This window comes from Mus pahari, chromosome X, assembly GCF_900095145.1.
Source record: "Mus pahari chromosome X, PAHARI_EIJ_v1.1, whole genome shotgun sequence".
Classification (NCBI taxonomy): Eukaryota; Metazoa; Chordata; class Mammalia; order Rodentia; family Muridae; genus Mus; species Mus pahari.
This window is the reverse complement of record NC_034613.1, coordinates 115,137,436-115,161,690: the sequence shown is the minus strand read 5'-3', so window position 1 is coordinate 115,161,690 and position 24,255 is coordinate 115,137,436. Positions and strand designations below refer to the sequence as shown.

Genomic DNA, 24,255 nt, shown 5'->3' with positions numbered 1-24,255 from the left:
TATAGGGAGCAAGGGAGAGAAAGAGCTGACTTCCCAAATTAGGAGAATTGGTCGACGTACCCTAAAAGACTGCTCTTTTCCTGGTAATCTGAGTAAGGTGAATAGATACTACTTGGTGACGAGACGAGTTTTATTGTCTCCTATTGGCAAATAGGAAAAAAGATTGACAGTATCGAGTGAAGGGAATGTAGGGGGCGGGCTGCATGTTAATGGGAGGGGTAACCAAAGGCTGGAGCTCATTGATGACGCGATCCTCACGTGACCAGCAGTCGACGTGTGCAGAAGTCCTTATAGTCTAGGCCCAGTTCCTCAGTAGCAGCTCTGTCCTGCTAGAGAAGAGTGGCCCCGCTACTTCCAGGTACTTTAATAGTGGGCGCTGGCTCAAGAGACCGTAGGGCGGAGGGAGCAGAGAACAGAAAGCACGCTCATCCCGCACTATTTCCCTTATTCTAGGGTTCTGCTAAACTATTTTGTGCGAGAGGTTTGGGGCTGCTTGATGAGGGATGGGGCAGACTGGGAGGGAGGTAGCTAACCGAGTCCGGCAGAGAAAGAAAAGAAAAGGGGAAAGGCGAACTGCGAGAGACGGAGAGAAGAAACAATAACACTGTGGGGAAAACTTGTCTGATTCTTTGCCCTCCTGCTGGGAAACAGGGTACAGATGAAGGCGGGGTTGCCACAAAGGGAGGGAGGAGAGGGGGACGTGAAAAAACTTTGTGCTATCCGTTAGCAAGATCTTTTGATTTAGGCACTGGTGTGCTCACCAAGAACTCCTGTCTTTCTTCAGCACTCTTGATCTTTTGAGCGCGACATAAATCGAGGTGCAAGAAGAGAGGAAAATCTCCAGATACCTACAGGTCAGTGCAAGGGTGCAATCGCTTCAGGTCCCTTTGGGTGGGGGTAAGAGTGTGGAAGACACCAAAGCACATCCCAGGGGCGTCACAGCTGCCTCCCATCCGGATTAAGCACAGAAGGCCCCTGCAAATCCGGCCGCGGAAATGGGGTGAAGGAAGGAAAGGGAGAGGCTAAAGACATTTAAAAGGGAGAGGAGACCGCTGACCGGACGGTTGCTGGTGAGAAGCTGAGGATGGGATGACTTGGAAAAGCCGGAAAGGGCGGGAGTGTTAGAGCCATGTGGTGAGGGAAGGGTTAATTGCTTCCACGCCGCTCCCATTTCAGTGCTAGGAGAGGTTTGTTGCAGGGCCTGCTGGGAAAATGGTGGGCTGGAGCCGGGACAGGAGAAGATGGAGTTGGGAGAGCAAGGGAGGAGGGGGACGGGAGGTGGAGGAAGGGGTGGAGTCAGGAGCTCAGAACCTGACTTGTCTAGTTAGAAAACTTTTTGGCAATTATTGAATCAAAAGTCAGTCGCTATGGGATCACAAAAGCTTGTCCATCTGCCTGACACCTAGTCGGTTTTGTTTCATTGTTTCCCAACCCCCCCCCCGCCTCAGGATTAATTCATTAAGAAAAAATAATCAACATGCAAAAGTCTTGTGACGAGAACGGAGGAACACCCCAGAACACACCAAAAGCAGATGAAGGCCATCCTTCAGAAGATCCACCACAGCAGGCAGAAGAAACTCTTCAGGCTTCTGGAGAAAATGTGAGGGAGGAAACTGAAGGAAGCCTTAGAGGAGAGCCTGCTGAACCCAGCCCGGAGCCCAAAGAGGACACTCCCGCGAGGCATCTGAACCCTGAAGAAGTGATAAGAGGCGTAGATGAGTTGGAAAGGCTCAGGGAAGAGATAAGAAGAGTACGAAACAAGTTCGTGTTGATGCATTGGAAACAAAGACATTCCCGAAGCCGTCCTTACCCTGTGTGCTTCAGGCCTTGAAATCATTTTTTTTTCTTTTTCCTCTGATATTGAAATGTGGCTGCTGCTTTCTTTCTCTTAGCATTTTCTGATGTATCTTTGAACTTCATTTTACTTTTAATAATAATTACCTGGCGGTATTCTCTGTTATGTAGTTTCGTTGTTACCAGCATCTCATTGGATTTTGGATATTTTGACCCATTTTCCACGTTTATTTTTCAGTTGGAAAGTTTCACACTTATGCATGGAAATATACAATTAGACAGCAGATTGACAAAAACAGCAGCATAGTTAGGATCAGCTCACATAGATAGGAAAATTCCTAATTATGTGTGTACATGTATAATTATACGTATCAAAAAATCTTACAGTGCTTAATTTTGGTGTGGTGTGTTTTAATTTTGCCTTTTGCTTATGTTGATATTTTTTTTAATGAATACGTGTCTCACAAAGAACTGCAGATTTTTTAATAAGTGGGAGTTAATTAAAATTAATTTGTAACCAGCTTGTAGAGGCAATAAAGGCACTAAACTCTTGATGAACTATTAAAAAGAAATGTAAACCTGGAATTACCTCTGGCTTCCTTAGCCAGAGGAATAAAACTGGCAATCATTATAGACACACTTGGTTAAGACTTGGTCTTTTCGTGGGGGAAATACTTGCCTCACAGGGATCTGTGTGGAACATAGTATGCCATCATATTTGAGAGAGGGTGTGGCCTCACTCAGCCTGTGTTCACATGCCGAGGTGGGGGCTGGGCTTCCATGCCATTCTTCTGTTGAGTCTCCGCCCTTTTTCTTCCCTGGGCCCTGTCCTGCCTACCAAGTAGGGCCAATTCTGCTGGATCCTGCCTGTGGCCTCTTTAGTATAGAAACCGTGCTGGGTTTCCTTGAATGCCAGTTGAACCCCCAACCCCAGTGTTCAGTTACAGGCGGTGCCACTATAGCTGACAATCTGTTTTGTTTGAAGCAAGGCATCAGATCCCCATTACAGATGGTTATGAGCTACCATGTGGTTGCTGGGAATTGAACTCAGGACCTCTGGAAGAGCAGTCAGTGCTCTTAACCTCTGAGCCATCTCTCCAGCCCCCCACATAGTACACATGTATTCATGCAGGGTCATACAGATTTCAAAAGTTTTAAAACTGCTCTAGGTTAATGAGGATTCCTGCAAAATCCTTAGCAAAAGCAATACCTTTCCTTTTTCAACATGGGGCATTTTCTCTGGAGGAATAATCGGATAATAATAAGCCCATTTGAGAGTAGACCAAGGTATCCATTTGAATGAAAACTATGGGAGAATTATTGAGTATTTTGGGTGGTGTCTATTGTTTTTCTTGTGCTCGTTGAGACAGTATCTCATGGATCCCAGACTTGACACTAATTTGCTTAAGTAGGGTGAGATTACCCTAAGCTGCTGGTCCTCTGGACCAAGGCTAAGAGTTGCCAGTGTGTGCCACCACTTTCAGTTTGTATGATGCTGGGGATCAAATTCAAGGCTTTGTACATAGTAGGCAAGTACTCTGCCAACAGAGCTTCACACTCAGTTCCCAGAAAAGCTACTTCTAACAAAAAAAATAAGATCATATCTTTGCCTTGTAAGAAAACTCTATCTAAAGGCTACTGGCAGGCCCCTTTGGTTTCGGAGAGCCTCGGGGAACATGTGTAAATTGTACAAAGCTGTTCTACATTTCATTTCTTAAAAGATAAAAAGAATATAAAGTGAAGATGTGAATGCACATGTGTGTACCTAAGAATCGATAACCACCCCTTTCTACCTAACCCTTATTGAATATTGAAAGATTCAAAAATTTTCAAAGGTACTATGAACATGATGACGGTACTTGCAGAAGAATGGCTTTTGTATAAATGATAGGTATTGCATTGATCCTGTAGAATAAAGGGAATCTTTATTATGATACCCACCACATACTGATGGATTTTTGATTGATGTATCATGTTTTTACAAATATTGTTACTATTAACAGATACTTTTATTTTGCAGTAAATTAATTAATTCTATATTTGAATGAAAAAATGGAAAATCTAGATAAGTAAAAAGGGGGCAACTAGAGAGAAAAGCAGAATTATCTGTCAATTTAGATTCTATCAGTAATAATATTTGAACATCAGGCTGAGCTATGCATTTTCTTCTTGTAACATGAGCAAAGCATATTAGTAAAAACAAAAAACAAAAAAACCTGCAAATACACATGCGTTTTCAAGATTGCAACAGCTTTATGGATGCTGCCTGGGTTGGAGTTCCCAGTAGAGTAAGGTTCCAGAGGCTAGGCTCACTGTGACAGTTTGACTAGGGTGATTCTGTGTTCATCACCTTGAAACTTAGAGGGCCACTCAGGCACAAGGCACTCCTCTGGGACCTGGTTCTGCCATTTGGTTTCTCTCCTAGGCTTGGATCAGGCACCAGCCCTTCCAGAGCTGAGATTTGAGAGTGATCCTGGACAGACTTACCTGAAGGGCTGTTCCCATCCTAAGCCTGAGCATGTTATCTCTTCTTCTGTTAATCTTTCTCTTTGGAATTTATTTTTTTTCTTCAGGAGAAGTGATAAAGCCTCAAAGCTTCCTCACGGGAAAAACACTGGTTGGGACAGACTTTGAGCTAGTAGGTGTCTCACTGGTTCCGACTAGGTCACTTGGGATTGAAAAAATAAGGAGGTGAACTAGCCTCCGGAATAACTGGCAAAAATGAGGTTAGTAAGCAAATAAGGCCTCCCCCACTTTTGTCCCATCTACCCTTTTCAGACTTCCAGAATGTCCTGAAATGTGCCCTGGCCTGGTTCTAGGATGAGTTAGCTCTGTGTCTGTCTAATGCAGGGCATCTCAAATCCGTGTCAGCTCAGACCCAAAAGCATAGATGATCGAAAGTAAAGGAAGGGGGAAAAATGCCATTCCCTCTTGTTTGAACAACCCTACACTGCAGACTCAATCTTTGATTTGGAGACTCAGGGCAATGCAACTGGATTAGTGTTTAGATGCTTTGTAAGGGCCTGGAGACGTGGCTCCGTGGTTTAGAGCACTTGCTTCCCCTCCAGAGGACCTGAGTTTAGATCCCAGTGTCCATATTCATAATCACACAACCACCTGTGATTCCTGCTCCAGGAAATCCGATGCATCCGGTCTCCATGGGGATCTTCATTCTCTGCATGTTCTCATACACACACATACATTTAAAAGGAAAAAACAAAAGCCGGGTGTGGTGGCGCACGCCTTTCAATCCCAGCACTCGGGAGGCAGAGGCAGGCGGATTTCTGAGTTCGAGGCCAGCCTGGTCTACAAAGTGAGTTCCAGGACAGCCAGAGCTATACAGAGAAACCCTGTCTCGAAAAACCAAAAAAAAAAAAAAAAAAAAAAAAGGAAAAAACAAAATCACTGAGAAAACACAAAGTTGCTTTTTAAGGTATTGACAGAGAAAACAGTACAGTTAAGTAAGTCATATGTTTCATGTTTGTCTTTTGAAGAATTGTTTCTGACAACTGTTTTTAAAAGTCTGCTTTGGGGGTTGGAGAGATGGCTCAGTGGTTAAGAGCACTGACTACTCTTCTTAAAGGTTCTGAGTTCAAATCCCGGCAACCACATGGTGGCTCACAACCATCTGTAATGAGATCTGGAGCCTACTTCTTGTGTGTCTAAAGACAGCTACAGTGTACTTACATACAATAATAAATAAATCTTTTTTTAAAGTAGACTTTGAAAAAATTAAATTAAAAAAAAATCTGCTTTTTGTGATCTATCTATCCAGCCATCTATCATCTATCTATTTTGGTTTTTCAATACTGGGATTTACTGTAGCTCTGGCTGTCCTTGAAATCACTATTATATTCCAGGCTGGCCTAGAACTCAGAGATCCCCCCACCCCCACCCCCTGCCTGAGTGCTGGGATTAAATGCTTGCACCACAATACCTGACTGCCTTTGTTACTTTTTAATTATATGTATGTGTGTGTCGGTGTGTCGGTATAAGCGTGCTGGTGTGGAGTCAATCATGGAGGCCAGAAGCATCAGATTCCCCCTTGGAGCTGCCTTTACTAAGCAGCTGTGAGCCCTTGGATGTGGGTGTTGGGAATTGAATTCTGCTAGAGTTCATAAGAAGCCTTTAACCTTTGAGTCTTCTTTTCTGGAGCTCAGCCCCAGCTTCTGGCATCTCAAAGGATTCTTTGAGTAATGAGGTGAGAATTCAAATTCTTGGTTTAAAAATGTAAAATGAGGCCCTCAGGGTTGCCTCAGCAGGTGAAGGTGTTTGGGGCCAAACCTGAGAACCTGAGTTGGATCTCTGGTACCATAACAAGGAGGGAGGAACCAACTCCTCCTGCAGGTTTTCTATTAAGTCCCACACGTGTGTGTGTGTGTGTGTGTGTGTGTGTGTGTGTGTGTGTGTTGTGCACACACACACACACAGACAGATGCAACTAGATAAAGAAAGAAAGGGGGAGAAGAAAGTAAGAAGAAAAGAAAGACAATGAGGTTAAGTATATAGATAGCCTTAAAAACAAATAAATGAATCTCTTATCACTGTGGGGTACCAATTACCTCCTTCTTGAAGGGCATCTAATTTTTTTACATCTACTTTCTTAAAAACCAAGACTTTAGATAAAAGTATGTGTATGGTATACACTTATTTGTAGCTGCAACCTTATGTCATTCATATAATGTTTTAAAGCTTCACCTTGGTGGAACTGGAGCTCACTGTGTTACACAGAACAAGACAGACTCAGAAAGATGAAGATAGTTTGCTTTCCTATATATGCATAACTTAGAATCACACACATAGACACACACGTTTATCAAGGCTAACCTGGAACTTGCTCTGTAGACCATGCTAACCTCAAACTCACAGAGATCCATCTGCCTCCACCTCCCAGGTATTGGGATTACAGGTTTGTGCCACTAACACCCAGCTCAAATTTATATTATTATCTTATGTGTATGCTTATTTTTGCCTGTGTGTATTTCTGTGCCCCTTTGTGTCCTTGACATCTGCAAATGTTGCCATAGGGCATTGACTCCCTGGAACTACAGTTATGGACAGATGGATGTGAGCCACCTTACAGGTGACAGGAATTAAACCCCATTTTTCTGAGAAAGGAGCCAGTGTTCTTAAATAGTGAGCCCCTTCTCCAGTCACTGTAGAATTAAAAAATAAAATAAAAGACATCTAGAAGAGAGACTTTTTGGGGAAGAGAATGGAGAGCAGTAGAGAAAAGAAAGAAATGGGGAAGAGAATAGGATCAAAGGACATTTATAAGCATGTTTGAAAATAATGAAACAAAGGCTCTTCTTTTGTACAATTAATGTACATTAATAAAAATAGGATTTGTATTGGGCGAAGAGATATAGACCTGTAATCCCAACACCTGGGACAACACCTTGAGAATTAAAACTCAAGGCCAGCTTAAGCTACACAGGAGAGACTATCTCAAAGAAACAAATGTAAGAATAAAACCGAACAAACACAAAGGCTTTATTATTTGCAACCTAATAGGTACATGTAATCCCAGAACTCAGAAGGCTTATCATCCCAGAACTCTGGAGACAGATACAGGGTTGAATGTTCAAAGTCAGTGAGGGCTGGCTACCTATGAAGTTTTAGACAAGCCAGAGCTACATAACAATACCTTATCTATCTACCGATCTATCTATCTATCTATCTATCTATCTATCTATCTATCTATCTATCTATCATTTATCTATCACCCATCTTTCTACATATCTATACACATATACATGTTATAAAATAAGTTTTTTTTAATATTTACTTATTATTATATCTAAGTAGCTGTCCTTAGACACTCCAGAAGATAGTGTTCTATCTCATTATGGGTGGTTGTGAGCCACCATGTGGTTGCTGGAATTTGAACTCAGGACTTTCGAAAGAGCAGTCAGTGCTCTTAACTGCTGAGCCATCTCTCCAGCCCATAAAATAAATTTTTTATAGTTGTGTGCGCGTAGGTAGTTTATTCTTTTACTATTACTTCTGCACACTACTCCATAGTGCAAATACAGAATGATTTGTTTATCCACTCAGTTGCTGTGGGGTATTTAAATTGTATCTATTTTCTGTCTGTTGCAAATATAGTCCTTATATATATTTCTATAGGTCTTTTTGTCCACACATATAATCATTTAACTTGGGAAATATCAAGAAGAACAATTGCTGGGTTGTTAGACAAGATGAACATTTAATTTTATATGAAGTTGCCAGACAGTTTTCCCAATTCCAGTTGTTTCACATCCTTATCAAAATGTCGATGCTATGAAGAAACTTCTCTAGATTAAAGTGTGTTCAAATTTATCTGAATTCAATGTGACATGTAATATTTGAGTAAGGTTTGTGGATCAAACAATAGTTATTATATCAATGCTGAATTTTCTGATTGTCACCATGATTGTATTGGTTGTTTAGAAGGCTGTCTTGCTAAGAAAATAAAATGTAATCAGAATATATTATATGAAAAAATATATTTTTCATAAAAGAAACATTTCCAAATGAAATGTAATTTTTAAGTTGTTTGGAATGAGGAAGAATGTTGCATGTGGGATGAAGCAATTTAACATATTTATTAGTAAATGCAATAGATATGTGAAAATTTACTTTATTATCCTTGAGAAATGTTAAATTATCCACTTCATTATTCTTGGAACATTTTGCAAGTACATTGAACCTATATTATCTGTACTTAATGAAGGGCAATCTTGTGAGGGAGGGAAACAAAGTTAGCAAAACCCCAAGGCATGAGAACAATCCATTTAAAGACCTTTTTTCCCGTTTTTTGGTGTTGCTCTAAAAAACAGTTTAATGTGGTCTTGTTGAGCAATCTTCTGGACCAAACAGAAGTGGAACAATATTTTTGTCTTTATCTTTGCTGATTTAGCTTGAAGCTATGAATTTAAATGATTTTTTTAAAAAAGATTTATTTATTTCATGTATGTGATTACACTATCGCTGTCTTCAGACACACCAGAGGAGAGCATCAGATCTCATTACAGATAGTTGTGAGCCACCATGTGGTTGCTGGGAATTGAACTCAGGACTTCTGGAAAAGCAGTCAGTGCTCTTAACCACTGGGCCATCTCTCCAGCCAAGGGAATGTTGTGGATTTGTTGTTGTTTAACTCAACACAAAATGCTGTTATTTTAAAGGAGTTGTATTTGATTGTTCAGTTCAGTTTAGCAATACAGAATACTATAAGAAGGAGTTGGGGCCAGGCATGGTGGCGCACGCCTTTAATCCCAGCGCTTGGGAGGCAGAGGCAGGCGGNTTTCTGAGTTTGAAGCCAGCCTGGTCTACAGAGTGAGTTCCAGGACAGCCAGGGCTATACAGAGAAACCCTGTCTCAAAAAACAAAACAAAACAAAACAAAAAAAGAGATGGAACTGAGAAAATATTATCCAAAAGTAGAAGTCTCAAAAGTATTCTGAAAAACAAAGTTTCTCTGTCACCTCCTCCTGCTTTATTTTCAACCATAAAGATAGGCTGTGCAAACGCTCATTTGTCTTTCTAAAGGTCAGCCATAGAAACTGGAATCCATTTTACTCAAAGCAAATTTATCTTGAATCCTTGAATCTGAAAATAAGGAAATTCTCTGACCTATCTTGTCTGATAGGGGCTAATAAGAATTCCCAAGACGTTCTACAAAATGTCCCACCCTTTACCTGGGAAAAAGGAATGCTATACAGGGGCCACGGGAACTCTGGACATGTCCCACATGGTTTCACCAATCAATGTCCATTATCAGCTCATACATCTAAAGAGCCAGGTCCTACCCTTGCATCGTTGAATGTGAACATAAAAGTTCAAGCAGTTAAAGTAGCTGACTTACTTGAATGAAATTATATGAAATCCAACATGATGCATTATGTACATCAAGGGTATACCAGTGTCTTAGTCAGGGTTTCTATTCCTTCACAAACATCATAACCAAGAAGTAAGCTGGGGAGGAAAGGGTTTATTCAGCTTACACTTCCACACTGCTGTTGATCACCAAGGAAGTCAGGACTGGAACTCAAGCAGGTCAGAAAGCAGGAGCTGATGCAGAGGCCATGGAGGGATGTTCTTTACTGGCTTGCCTCCCCTGGCTTGCTCAGCCTGCTCTCTTATAGAACCAAGACTACCAGCCCAGAGATGGTACCACCCACAATGAGCATCCCTCCCCCCTTGATCCTTACAGCTGGATCTCATGTAGGCAGTTCCTCAAGGGAGGCTCCTTTCTCTGTGATAACTCCAGCCTGTATCAAGTTGACACACAAAACCAACCAGTACAGCCAGTAAAGTTATCCAAGAGAAAAACAATTCCTGGTGCATCTACCAAGCTCCACTGGATGACCACACACCCAGAAGTATATATAAACACAAATTTGACTCCAGAGGGTTGTAAAAAAGAAAAAAATGGGATTCAAAATTGAGAGGGGGGTGGGAAAATCTGGAATGGATATTGGAAGAGTCAGAGGTAGGATTTAGGGTGAATATGGTCAACATGCATTGAATGTATGCATGAAATTCTCAAAGAATTAATACAAAAGAAATAATTGACTCTGAATTTTTTTTCCTTTTTGATCTAAAGGCTCTTGTGTCCTGTACATCTTTTTTCACGTGCTTACCTGTCTTTTATTGTAGAGGTGTTGCTAATGATAGGTGGGAGAAAGGATCACGCCTTCCAATCTCTTTGAAAACACAGAAGCAAAGCCTGAACCCACAGAAAGCCAGGAGTGTTAGCATGGCTCTGTAATCCCAACAGTACTGTAGAGAGATAGGGGTTGGCAACAGAAGGATCCTTGGAAGTTACAGGCAAGTAAAAAAAAGGGCAAGACATTGTGTTGTTCACTTCTTCTTCTTGTTTACTTTCTTCCTTTTGTTTTATTATTTTGTTCGCCTGTTTGTTTGTTTTGAGACAGGATTTCTTTGTGTAGCCCTGGCTGTCCTGGAATTCGAGCTGTAGATTAGGCTTAAATATTAATTTTTTAAATATGTATTTAAAGCAGCAGGTTTCTAAAATAGGTATCAATTTTTAAATAGTGAACAATATAAAGGATTTTGTTACAGCTTTCTTTTTATTTTTTATTTTTTTGGACCCTACCCCACTGCTCTCTACTGCCACCCTGCCCACTGTTATATTGTGCCTTATTCTTTCTTACACTTGTCCCCTTTCTCTTTTCTTTTCTTTTTTTAAAAGATTATTTATTTATTTATTTATTTATAATGTATGTGAGTACATTGTTGCTTTCTTTGGACACACCAGAAGAGGACATCAGATCCCATGACAGACAGTTGTGAGCCACTCATGACCTCTGGAAGAGCAGTCAGTGCTCTTAACCAATGAGCTGTCTTTCCAGTCCCCATTTCTATCTTTTAACATCACTTCTTCCCTTCTCATTACATACATAGACACACATACACGCACACACACACACACACACACACACACACACACACACGACTTTAAAAGACAAGAGCCAGGCTTGGTGGCGCATGCCTTTAATCCCAGCACTTGGGAGGCAGAGGCAGGCAGACTTATGAGTTCGAGGCCAGTCTGGTTTACAAAGTGAGTTCCAGGACATCCAGAGGTACACAGAGAAACCTTGTCTCAACCCCCCCCCCAAAAAAAAACATAAGACAATAAACTGTCAGCCTAATGCTCCATCTCATAGGAAACTATAGGTGACTGAATTGTCAAATACCACTTATATTTTCAATTGATTGTGTTACTACTATCATTTTAAAAATTATTCAGAAACAGAGTATTTGGGTATCCTTAATCTGACCACAAGAGCCCTTTAAAAGGACAAAATTGAACCTATCTGGTGGAAGAAGGGCAAGGCAGATAGGTAAGTCTGAAACATGATAAAGCGGAATGCATCACCACTGCCAGTCTTGAAGGTGGATGGAACCTGTGTGAGTTGCCTTTTTATTGCGGAGCTAAGACACCCCAACCAAAACAACTTATAGAAAAAAAACAGTTTGTTAAGGGCGCACAGTTTCACAGAGTGAGCCTATGGCCATTGTGTCAGGGAGCATGGCAATAAGCAGTCAGGCAGGCATGGCACTGAAACAGCAGCTGAGCGCCTACAACCTTATTTACAAAATCAAAGAGAACAAGCTAGGGCCTAGTGTAGGCTCTTGAAACCTCAAAGCCCACCCTCAGTTACACATCTCCTCTAATAAGACCACACCCGCTAATCTTTCTCAACCACTCCATTGCGACTAAGCATTCAAATATATAAGCCTACGGGGGCCATTGTCATTTAAGCAGCCACATTGTATTCCCTGGTCCCCACAAGCTTGTGACCATATCGGAGAGTTCAACTTCAAAATTCCTTACAGTTTTTCAGTCTCAGCATGATTTGAACCCCCAAGAACTATACAAAAGACCAGAGAAAAACCTATGGGAACTGAAAGCAAACTTCTGCCACAAATTATCAAATAAATAAGGACATTATTCCTATAACTTTAAGGATTTAGATTGTGCCACCAATCTGAATGAATTCAGAAGGAAAGCTTCCTAGTTCTACAGATAAGAGTCTAAGAGTTACTACCTTGATTTCAGTTGTATGAGGCCTTAAACGGAGAATTAGCCAATCTTATTTAAAATAGTGGTCTATACCATTATAAACCACAAACAAGTTGTTTTAAACTTATAACTGTAATAATTTGCTAAATATTGGATCACACACACACACACACACATACACACATACACACACACTGAGAGAGGCTGAAAGATCAGAAGTTCATGGTCTTGATGGCCTACTTGAGAAACAGTCTGAAACAAATAATTTTAAGAAAGAAACCTAACCCTGATACACTACTACCATCTAAACTTAGACTCAGACCTCAGTAATGCCTTATCAGTTATTCTAGTGAGGTCTTTTTATAAAACAAGGAATTGGTTCAGAATGAACTGTTGAATTTACTTGTCAGGTCTTCTTGTTATTCTGTAAAACTTGCTCATCCTTCGCTTTCATGGACTTTCATTTATTTTTTTAATAGTGTCATTTTTGCAATATTTAACTAAGTTTGAGAATTCCATGCAATGTATTTGGAACATATTCACTCCTCTCCCCTAACTCCCCACCCCCACACTCTCTACCCTCCCATGCCTTCACACATGACATTGAGACATTTTTAGTACTGTCATTTTATTTGTTATTTTAGTTTGCCTGATATTTCATTTTGGATGGATTCAGATTGTGCATCTTTAGTATGACTATGGTGGTAGTGATGTTACAGTATTCTTTTTCTATCCTTCAAGTGGCTCACAATCAGTGTTATTAACCTTTTCTCTGTCACTTGTTTAAGGTGGTGACTTCTAGAAAATTCTAGAAACTCCCCTTGAAACCAATTATTTTATGGAAAGTTATTTTGAAGTAATTAAATTATGTGCATATATTTATGTTCTTAAATAAAATCTCCTATTTTCCTGTCCTAGTTCAACAGTTATGCTACAGTTTGTTAATATTAATTTTGGTGTTCACACTGTCCTCTGTTTGGTTTTTTGATCCTGGTTAGGCTTCTTTCCACAGTATTGCTTTAGCACTTTGATTTCTAGAACAATGAGTCAGTTCAGGCTCAGTCTGTTCTCTTCCTATCCAACCTACACAATAAACATTTACCCATAGCACCTCTATTCCTTTTATTGAATAATGATGTTTAGAGGGCAAGATAAGGACAGTAGGTGTAATGGCTATTCCTGGTTGTCAACTTGACTATATCTGGAATGATCCAGAATTGGAGGGCTCACCTGTGATCCAGATCTTGAGGCTGGAAGACACAAGTTTCTGAACTGGATCTTGGCATGGAGATCTTGAGGCAAAGTGGCTATGAAAAGATTAGACCCAGGCAAGGTAGTGCACTCCTTTAAACCCAGGAGACAGAGGCATGCAGATTTCTGAGTCCAAGGACAATCTGCAGAACAAGTTCCAGGAAAGCCAAGCTTAGGTAGTGAGGGAGTTGGAAAACAAAAAGCTGGTAATAGAATAAGGGGGGGGGCATGTTCCAGCCCTAGCAAACAGCAGAACGAGGCAGCTTTGTCCACGTGGCTCTGACTTTAGAGTCCATAATAGAAGGGACTACTGGAACAATTGATGCTGGTCAGCTGGAGCTAAAAAATTAGTGGTGATTAAGAAGAGACCAGCATCACTGCAGTGAAATCTTCTGGGAAGTGTTTTCTGAGAGCACAAAGAAGCTGTGTTCCGGATATAACCAAGGTTGTATCTCCTGCAACAGCTGTACTTGTTGATGTGTAAGAGTCACCCAGGTGGTACTGGTTTTGAAGGCATGAAGGGGTCATGGAGAGCAGCTGAGGCTTGGCACTGTGAGAGGCCAGGGAAGGCCATTGGTGAAGGTACAGCCTCAGTTGTAGTTGATGGCCCAGGACTGAAGGGATCATGCAAAGACGTTGAGGCTTGGTGCCATGAAGAGAGTCTATGAGAGGCTATTGGTAACAACTAGTTGCAGCAGAAGACCCAAGTGTATTGGAGAAACCAGTACCATGGGATGATCACCAAGAACAGCAGCAGCAGTAGAGTGGATCAACCTGAGTTTAGAGTGCTACAGAGGGCAGAGCTGGAGAAGTGTCACTAGCTCTTTGGAGGAGCCCAGAAGATCATGTATGGATCCCAGACATTGGAACAAGAAGCTGTAACATTGAAGTTGCCTTGGAGACCCCAAGATGTTCAAGATGCCAGAGCCATGGTCTATCTGCTGAGGAAAGCTGCTAATAGGGAATGGAAACAGCCCAGGAAAAAGAAGTTTGTTGCAGTCAACAAAGATGAAAAAGGGATTGGAGATCTGAAGACCGCTTTGACATTAGACATGAAGATGCAGAGTTTGGCGCTTGCTCAGCTGGTTTCCTGGCTTGCTTTGGGGATTACAGTTAAATGATTGGATGAATCTGAGAAGAGACTTTGGACTTTTAACATTGTTGAGACTGCTATAGACTATGGGGACTTTTAAAGTTGGACTAAATGTATTTTGCATTATGCTATGTTTAGGTATGGACCCCATCTAATCACGTGTTTGAACAAGCCTATGGGTGTCAGGGAGTGGAATGTGATTGTTTGTATATACTCTGCCCAGAGAGTGGCACTATTAGAAGTTGTGGCCTTGTTGGAGTAGGTGTGTCACTGTGGGTGTGGGCTTTAAGACCCTCATCCTAGCTGCCTGGAAACCAGTAGTCTGCTAGCAGCCTCCTCCTGCACTATGTCATGCTCAAGCCTTGATGAAAATGGACTGAATCTCTGAACCTGTAAGCCAGCCCCAATTAAAGTTTGTCTTTATAAGACTTGCTGTGGTCATGGTATCTGTTTACAGCAGTAAAACCCTAAAATAGTATGGTTTTTATTTTTATGTTTTTATTGCTCCTGGGGTGTTGTAGCTCTCTCAGTGGAAAGCATTAGGCAGCACTTAGATTTCTATACAAGTTGAACACTTAAATATATCAATATATGCTGCAGAATGCTCCAGAATCTAAAACCTTTCTAGCACCAATACATCACAAGTCTGATGATTCAATGTACAGAAGTTCTGTTTCGTGGAGAAAGATGCTAAAAGTTAATGTAGTTAACCTTCAAACTATGCATAGGGACTATATGTGAAACAAGTGAGATTTTGATTTAGGCTTGGGTAGTACCTAGACAATGTCTCTCCATATACACAATTATTAACCAAATTCCAAGAAATACAAAATGGAAAACATTTTTAGTTTTAAACATTTTGCATAAATGATACTTATCCTTTCACACAGAGAAAGACAAATTTACTGACACATATTTACACGTATATTCCTATATCTTCATCTTTGTATGCATTGAAATCGATGACTTCATATTGATAACTCACTTCAATCTAACACATTAGGGAGTTTTCTTTTTTCCCTTTTCATATTTGTAACTCCTTTGTAGGAGGATGAGAACCTTGGTTCCTATTAGCCTTAGGCTAGTTCTTTACTTGACCAGTCTCCCTGTATGGAAGCATCCTCTCATTTTCTGTGGTTCCTCATTTGTTTAGATGCTACATTCACCATCTCTTAGTCCCTATTCTACAATCCACCTTGCTAACATGTGAAATGTGATAACTGAGAACTACGCTCCCCACTCACCTCTTCACATAGTTGCTAAACAAATGCCCTCTTCACATTTCTTTCTTTCTTTCTTTCTTTCTTTCTTTCTTTCTTTCTTTCTTTCTTTCTTTCTTTCTTCCTTTCTTTCTTTCCTTCTTTCCTTCCTTCCTTCCTTCCTTCCTTCCTTCCTTCCTTCCTTCTTTCTTTCTTTCTTTCTTTCTTTCTTTCTTTCTTTCTTTCTTTCTTCCTTTCTTTCTTGTTTTTTCATGACAGGGTTTCTCTGTGTAGCCCTGGCTGTCCTGGAATTCACTCTGTAGACCAGGCTGGCCTCGAACTCAGAAATCTGCCTGCCTCTGCCTCCCAAGTGCTGGGATTAAAGGCGTGTGCCACCACTGCCTGGCATTTCACTTTTTTTTTTTTTTTTTTTTTTTTGCCTCTTCACATTTTCAATGGCTTTTTTCCTGCACAAGCTTCTATTTGCCTTTCTCTGTTTATTGGTTCATTTGTCTGTCTGTCTGTTTGTTTGTTTGTTTTGGCTCATAACCCTCAATTCTACCCAAGGCTTTGGAGCATTTTGATTGCACATGTGCACTGCCATATCCAGTTGTCATATGCCGGATTCTTAAACTGCTCAGACCCTTAAATCTTGCTTCAACTTACCACACACTATCTCCATATGGCTATCCTGTTGAACTTAGTAGAATTAATTTTTACCATTTGACTGTTTTCCTACTTAGGAGGCTTTCCCTTTTTTTATTATTAGATATTTTCTTCATCTACATTTCAAATATTATCCCCTTTCCTAATTTCCTCTCCAAAAGTCCCCTATACCCTCCCCCGTCCTGCTCCCCTACCCACCCACTGCTGCTTCCTGGCCCTGGCCTTCCCATGTACTGGGGCATATGATCTTTGCAAGACTAAGGGGCCTCTCTAGGAGGTTTTCTTACCAATCTTAGACTGTTGCCCTTCAGTGAACCACTCTCCTAACATTGATGTTATCTTTGCCTTTGTCAGGCATGCCTAGCTCTCTCCCCAATACCGGTAAAGACTTGACCTTCCCCATCTGATAGCAATGTATATGAATTGTTCAGGAAGAAAGAGAGAAAAGATGGGATTGGAAAGAAAACAATGTAAACAAAGCAAACAAATCGACAATTATGCTTTACATATGACTAATAGGCAGTATCACTCAACTAAAAAGTATGATGTTAGATTTAAATCAAAGTCACAGGCAGTTTTTGCTTATGTGCTATCAAATTGCTCAGAAAATAGCTGTTAATGGCAAAGCAATTACACCACCTTCGTAGCCAATTGAGGATATTCTCTATGAAATGACTCCACTAAATGATGCCAAGGTAGCTTCTTAATACATGGAAGCAAAGCAGGCAGCAAAGACGTCAGTAAAATCTATGTTGCTAATGGCAGGAAAACAAAAGGTATATTCATGAAACAGACAGTCAGGCTCCTGCCAAGATTCTAAGATTTCTGAAGACACTGAAGCACAGTTAGAATGGCGACCTACCTTAGCAACAAATTTTCAAAAGAGAGATAGCCATGCCCAGACTTTGACGTGCTTAGTCCTACCTCATTTCCCCCAAATTTATAAATAGGATAAAATTGGAAAACCGTAATTCCTCATATAAGAGGTGAATCATAAGCCTTTTAATATTTATATTATGATAGAGGACAAAACTTTACCTACTTTAGTATTATTTTTGATCCAAATCCTAAGACAATTTTTGTCATTTGCAAAGTACATAACAAGGTGGTTAAAGCAAATCTTGCAAATAATTCAAATTATTGCTGATTCTGTCATCTGTAGACAACCACCCACTTCAAATCTATAAAAAATATTTTCAAGACCAAGGTTTTTGAAGTTTGGATTATTTCTAATGAGATATATTGGTATTCCATGTGCATCCTTACTTGAAATAGGCGCAGGAGCTCTTCTTCCTACCTCAAACTTTGGACAGAAAGTTTCAAGCTCCTTCAGGGTTCCTGGGACCTGATATCATTATCTGAAGAGGCACAGCAAAAGCATGAGACTGGCTGGCCCGCTACTTTGCCATCTAAGTGAAGAATGGTTGGAAGGAGCATGGGCTGTATGTTTGGGAGTCTTTTTCCCCCAAAGGATGTGCTTTCCAACAAACAACAAAGGCTGGAGATGGGGTTACAGCTATTTTAGTGCTCTCATAGATCTAGGTTGTGGTGGTCTTATGTAAGAGCAAGGAAACTTTTGTAGAAACAACCTGGACATATATTTCTAAAAGCTTAAAGGCTAAGTATCAAAAGTGGCAAACCCTGAGATATATATGCTCCCATACAAGTGCGCACATTTTTTGAAAGAGTGTTTTGTTGTTGTTATTTAAAGATTTATTTACTTATTTAAGTATATGAGTAAGTTGCTGTCAGAATCAGATCCCATTACAGATGGTTGTGAGCCACCATGTGGTTGCTGGGAATTGAACTCGGGACCTCTGGAAGAGCAGTCAGTGCTCTTAACCACTGAGCCATCAACTCTCCAGCCCTCATTGTTTTGAAGCAAGTTTTCACTCTGGTGTCCAAGCAGGCCTCAGACTTTCTATGTAGCCTAGGTTGGCCTCAAATTCTTGGTGATTCTATTTCAGCCTCTCAAGTATGGATAGTTCAAGTGTCCTACCATACCCAGCTATGGTATGTTCTCTGTATGTTTTGAGACATGGTCTTCCTAAACTTTATAGATGAGGCTAAACTCAAACTCATAGAGATACTCTTGCCTCTGCCTCCAAAGTACTATGATTATTGGTGTGTATCATTCACCTGACTTATCCATTTCAACATGTTGTATCTGAGGATATCTTAAAAAAAATGCTACATAAGAGAATGTCAACTTTAAATCAATTTCTAGAGTAGAAAATGTCCACATTAGATAAACATAATTATATTTATCATATAAGATTTTAATCTCTTCTCATTTACTGTCTACCTTCATGGAATGGAAACTTTCATGATAGAATTGGCATAGTTTTCACTTTATAAGAGAGAGCAAAAAAAAATAATCATAAGAAATAGATTTTGGCTGACAGGAAAAGAACAGCTTCCCAAAAGTGTGTTTGCATAGGCAGTGGAACTGAAAGTAAGATTGCTATAGCATCCTACAAATTCTATTCACCCAATGCATTTGCTACATTGGCAACAATGTCATAAAACCTGTGAGGCTAGGTTTCTGGAGCTCAGATAAAAACAGGAAGGGATGTAACTTTAGGTAACTTTGTGAAGCATTTTTCAGCCCAGGGACTTTGCCTCTGCAAAGAAAACTCTGCCCTCAGCTATCTAACTTGTTTGTTTTTTACCTCTTTCAGGAAGTTCTTTAAATTCCTCTGATTTCTCCAGCAAGACTGGAACTTGACATGGCCTCTTGCATTCAGTAGTGATTCCAGAACCTCGGGTAGGGTAAAATGGGAAGTTTGGAAGGAAGATAGATCTAATTACTTTTATCTACTTCAGAAATGTCATAGAAGACAGAATCGTCCTAAGATTAGAGAATTCTGTTAATTGCAAACTGCTGCTGTGTTTCTCTAGCAGAAGCAGTATACATGTTAACTAAATTCTGTTCAGTTTTTCTCCTGGATTTGTCCTCATGAGCTGCTTTTCCCTTGCTGTATTACAGTTAGGTGAATGAATTCTGACTTTCGGACTGAGCAAAATTGGATGCCAGTTTCCTGTCTTCCACACAAAACTCCATAATAATTTCTCATAAGCCCTTTTTCCCTCTAGATTCAAGTTGCATACAACCCCCAAGCAAAAGTCTTGATAGTTAGATATTAAAAATGATAGTCTTCTTGTCCCTTTGGCCATCAAAGGATTGTAGGAACAGATCCCACTTTTTCCTATCTGCATTGAACAAATTAATATCTGAGTCATAGTTATAATTTTATTCCATCAAACCTCTAAGACTGCAAAAAGTTTTAGACATGTACTTATTACTAGTAGAGAAATGGATAGGTTGACCACTGATTTCTGATAAGATTTGGGTTCTTGAAAACTAATTATGAAAAACAATGACCAGATATGAGCCACTAGTAGTTAGTGTAGATTCTCTCTAATTTTAAAACCTCAATATGGCTGGGCAGTGGTGGCTCACACCTGCAATCCCAGCACTTGGGAGGCAAAGGCAGGCAGATTTCTGAGTTTGAGGCCAGACTGGTCTACAGAGTGAGTTCCAGGACAGCCAGGACTGCACAGAGAAACCCTGTCTCAAAAAACAAAAACAAAAACAAAACAAAACAAAACAAAAAACCCTCAATATGTTTCAATATTATGTTCAGAGTCCTTTGATAAAGGATCTTACTGTAGGGGCTGGAGAGATGGCTAAGTGGTTAAGAACACTGACTGCTCTTCCAGAGGGGTTCTGAGTTCAATTCCCAGCAACCACCTGGTGGCTCACAACCATCTATAATGGATGTGTCTAAAGACAGCTACAGCATACTCCTATACATAAAATAAATAATTCTTTTAAAAAAACTTTAAACAAAGGACCTTATTATAACAAAAAATCAAGTACTGTGAATGACTTCCCCACACTGATAACCAGAGTTAAATGTTAAGGACCCCAAATGATAAACACAAAACCCAAGTCTCCGAAAACTCCCCAGGAAATACACCTAGAAACATCATACCTGGGAATCTAACTTATATTCTCAACTTTCGGATAAAACTGTGTCATACAATTTTTGCTATATCATGCTCATGCTCTTCCATGACCTGTTAGTATTCATTCATCAATATCTCTTAATATAATGGAATATTAGAAATTAAGCCCCTCCTAAGGCTTAGATACCTGGCTCTGGGAAGTGCTTTAGCCTACTGAGCCTCAAATTAGCATAATAAAGGACAAGAAGACAATCTGTTGAGTAGCTCAGCTTCTCTTTTTGACTTAACAAACCAATTTTATCATATAGCAAAGGCTTTTGTATTTGTGTATATGTATCTGTAAGGGGAATCTGTGTTGAAGTCCATATGTGGCGTGTGCATTGTGAATGTGCAGGGGTGCTCGCCCAGGTGAATACATATGGAGGCTAGAGCAGGATGAGAGGACATTGGATGTTGTCACCACTCTGCCTTCTTTTCTGGAGACAAGATCTTTCATTGAAGTGGAAGCTTGCCAGTTACACTAATCTGAGTGGCCAGTGATCTCCCAAGATCTGCCTGTCTCTGCTTCCCAATGCAGGGTTATCATCATATGCAGGTTTCTGCCTTTTTATGTGGCTGCCAGGGATTCAAATTCACGTATGCCTACACAGAAAGTCCTTTTATCCATTGAGCCATCACTTGTTTATATATAAAAGGCTTTACACATTTTAAAAAATGTAATTAATTTATTTTGCAAGTTGGAGAGCTGGGCGTGCATGCCTTGGTTCTGTGTGGAGGTCCATTATGTGGATAACAGGGATAGGTCTTCAAGCTTGGTGGCAAGCTCCTTTACCTACTGAACCATCTTCCATGCCCTAAAAGAATGTTTTTATACTTAAATGGGTCGGTGTTACACAGTCTACCTCTTATCTATATTTTCATTATTGTGAGAGAAACAAACTGGGTGGTGTTTGTCTTTTCAAGACAAGGTTTCTCTATGTAGCCCTGGCTGTCCTGGAACTCACTCTGTAGACCAGGCTGGCCTCGAACTCAGAAATTTGCCTGCCTCTGCCTCCCGAGTGCTGGGATTAAAGGTGTGGGCCACCATGCCTGACTTCTTGTTCTACTTTTCCAAAGCAATTGCCCCTCTTGCCTGATTGTACTAAGGTCAAGTGATTGTCATTCACTTGGAAATGTTTGGGTCAATGCTTCAGAGTGACTCAGATTTTATATTGTTATTCAAACGGAAAGAGGTATCCTTAAATTCGTAATTGTGTCCTGAAGCATTTCAAATGCAGTTCCTAGTTCTTGAATGTCTTCTCACACTTCCCTTCAGAAAGGAGCTGAGCAAGCTATTTTCATGAAGCTTTATCTATGTAATTATGACTACTATGGGAACTTTAAAAATATATTTATTTATTATTATACACAAGTATAATACGACACACCAGAAGATTGCGGGTGGTTATGAGCCTCCATGTGATTTCTGGGATTTGAACTCGGGGCCTTTGGAAGAACAGTCAGTGCTTACCTGCTGAACCAACTCGTCAACCTGGGAACTTTTTTTAAGATGAGAAAAATATAAAGGTGTGAAAGACTCAGTGATTTCAGCTTCTTTAGTTTAGAAGATAACAGGAACCATGTCTCTAACCTTCAGTGCTGGAAAGACAAGATGTTTTTATACTTACAAGAATCTCTTTGTAGAGTATACGGACGATATGTCAAAGCTGCACGCAGCTACTAGGACTACCTAATGAATTTAACAATATTAGGATACAAAGCTAACGTGGAAACATATAATAATAGCCCCTCCATTGCTTCTGCCAGGCATTTTGTCACAGCAACAAGACACACACTCATACAATTGCTTTGGAACATAGGCTTGACTCTCCTCTGTTGGAAGATCGCCTCACACTTTCTCTCACTAAGTATTGGACTTTTACAAGCATGCACATTTCCTTAAGAAACCCAGATCTACGAACGTGAACACATAAAGCTGGATAGGGATCAGTTTGGTCATCTTTTGTTGCATTTTTATTGGTTTCATACAAATATTTGTGTTCTCTTTTTCAAGGACTTTTAAGAGACACTGGTATCCATTTGTCACTTTAAAAGGATAGACTCTATCACCAACCAGAATCAAAAATGATGACCCTCACATAAGATGCATAAATTAATGCAACTATTCACTTGGAAGGTGAAACTCAGTTTTTCTACTTTCTTAAGAATGTGGGCCTTTCTTATTTTCCCCCCAAGAAAACCCTGTTCTCCACCTTTGCAGAGACCTCTAGAAAGAGGCCTCCTTTAAGTTAAACAACGACATCATGGCCCTTGAACCTTTGCTTTTAGGAATTTCTTTTTGTTGTTGTTGTTGTTGTTTTTTCCCCAAGACAGGGTTTCTCTATTAGCCCTGGCTGTCCTAGAACTCACTTTGTAGACCAGGCTGGCCTCGAACTCAGAGATCCGCCTGCCTCTGCCTCCCAAGTGCTGGAATTAAAGGCGTGCGCCACCACCTCCCGGCTTAGAAATTTCTTAGTTTTAACACCAAACTCAGTGCCAGGAGATAGTTTATTATTTGTGTGTGTGTGTGTGTGTGTGTGGTATTGTGGGGTGAATACCTACTCATAAGTGTTTGACTAGCACTCTACTACGGAAGTTACACCTCCAGCCCAAGAGGGGGCTTTCATCTAGCTCAAAATCAAAAGCATAGTGGACTTATTTCCTGACCTTTACCGCCTCTGGAACATTATGTCCTTATTCCATTAAAGGGACAAGGTCTTTTAAGTACTTGAACAAACTATATTTTGAATCAAAACATCGATTTTTACCTCTTCCCAAATCTTTGCATGCATCCCTTGCCTGACAAAGGGGGCTTCTGTTTTCCTTCCTTGGATGGAATCATATTCTGATTCCTCCCATGTTCTTAGCTTTAAAGAAGAAGAGGTTAAGTGTGTGTGGGGGGTGGGTGATAGCAAAACAGGATCAAGTACTAGTTTTTACAAAAAATACTGAAAGAACATTCATGTACTTCACTCAGTCTGCTAATGTTTTTTTTTTATTGCCCATGAATTTATTTATTTATTATTACTATGCATTTGCTGGCCAGCCTGTCATCTCCTTTTTCTCATCAAAGGACATACGATTACAGTTCCAAAATGATATAGGCATGGTGTTGGGCTGAAATGTGTTTTGATGTAGAAAGTAGTAATAGCATGAACAACAAACATTGACCGTGTACAAGTGTGCATGAGCCTTCACTCACATCAACTGGTGATCAGTATATGCTGTAAAAATGTCCAAACACAGTTCTGTGGAGGCACTGGAATGAGAAGACAAGCCCCTTGAACTGGGGCTTGAGAAGATAAAAGGTGCAAACACAGCTCTTACACAAACTGGCTGTTTGGCTGTAGGTAAATCATTCTCCTGTCCAGTTTCCTTATCTGTGAAATCGAAGTTTGGACTGATAGAACACCTCTGAAAGACCTGAGACTGAAACTTCTAAGGAAAAGCATGGAGAAACCACTTGAAGATCCCAGGCAAAAGCTTTCTGAATAGGACACCAAGAGTCCAGAAGTAATACAAAGGAGGCTGCATCTCATTAACTTCTGAGCTGTAAAAGAAACAAGAGAGCCAAGCGAAAATCAAGGAGAATGTATTTGCCAGCTATTCATCTAACAGGATATTAATATCTAGAACATAAAAAGAGCTTTAAAAAAAAACTTTGCTGGGCTTGGCAGCAGAGTCCTGTAACACTCCGTACTTCTG

At 40.3% G+C, this 24,255-nt stretch overlaps 1 protein-coding gene across 1 annotated transcript; it reads left to right on the top strand.

Moving 5' to 3' along the window:
- The first annotated feature begins 269 nt into the window (after positions 1-269).
- Tceal8 (transcription elongation factor A like 8) lies at positions 270-2,431 on the top strand. Its single transcript, XM_021188220.2, has 3 exons — positions 270-358; positions 785-854; positions 1,449-2,431. The coding sequence occupies exon 3, from the start codon at positions 1,478-1,480 to the stop codon at positions 1,829-1,831; it is 354 nt and encodes a 117-aa protein (XP_021043879.1). The 5' UTR covers positions 270-358; positions 785-854; positions 1,449-1,477; the 3' UTR covers positions 1,832-2,431.
- The last annotated feature ends 21,824 nt before the right edge of the window (positions 2,432-24,255 follow it).

Bases quoted from the DNA above. Each gene is read 5' to 3' on its own strand.
- Tceal8 (XM_021188220.2), top strand. From the start codon at position 1,478: ATGCAAAAGTCTTGTGACGAGAACGGAGGAACACCCCAGAACACACCA.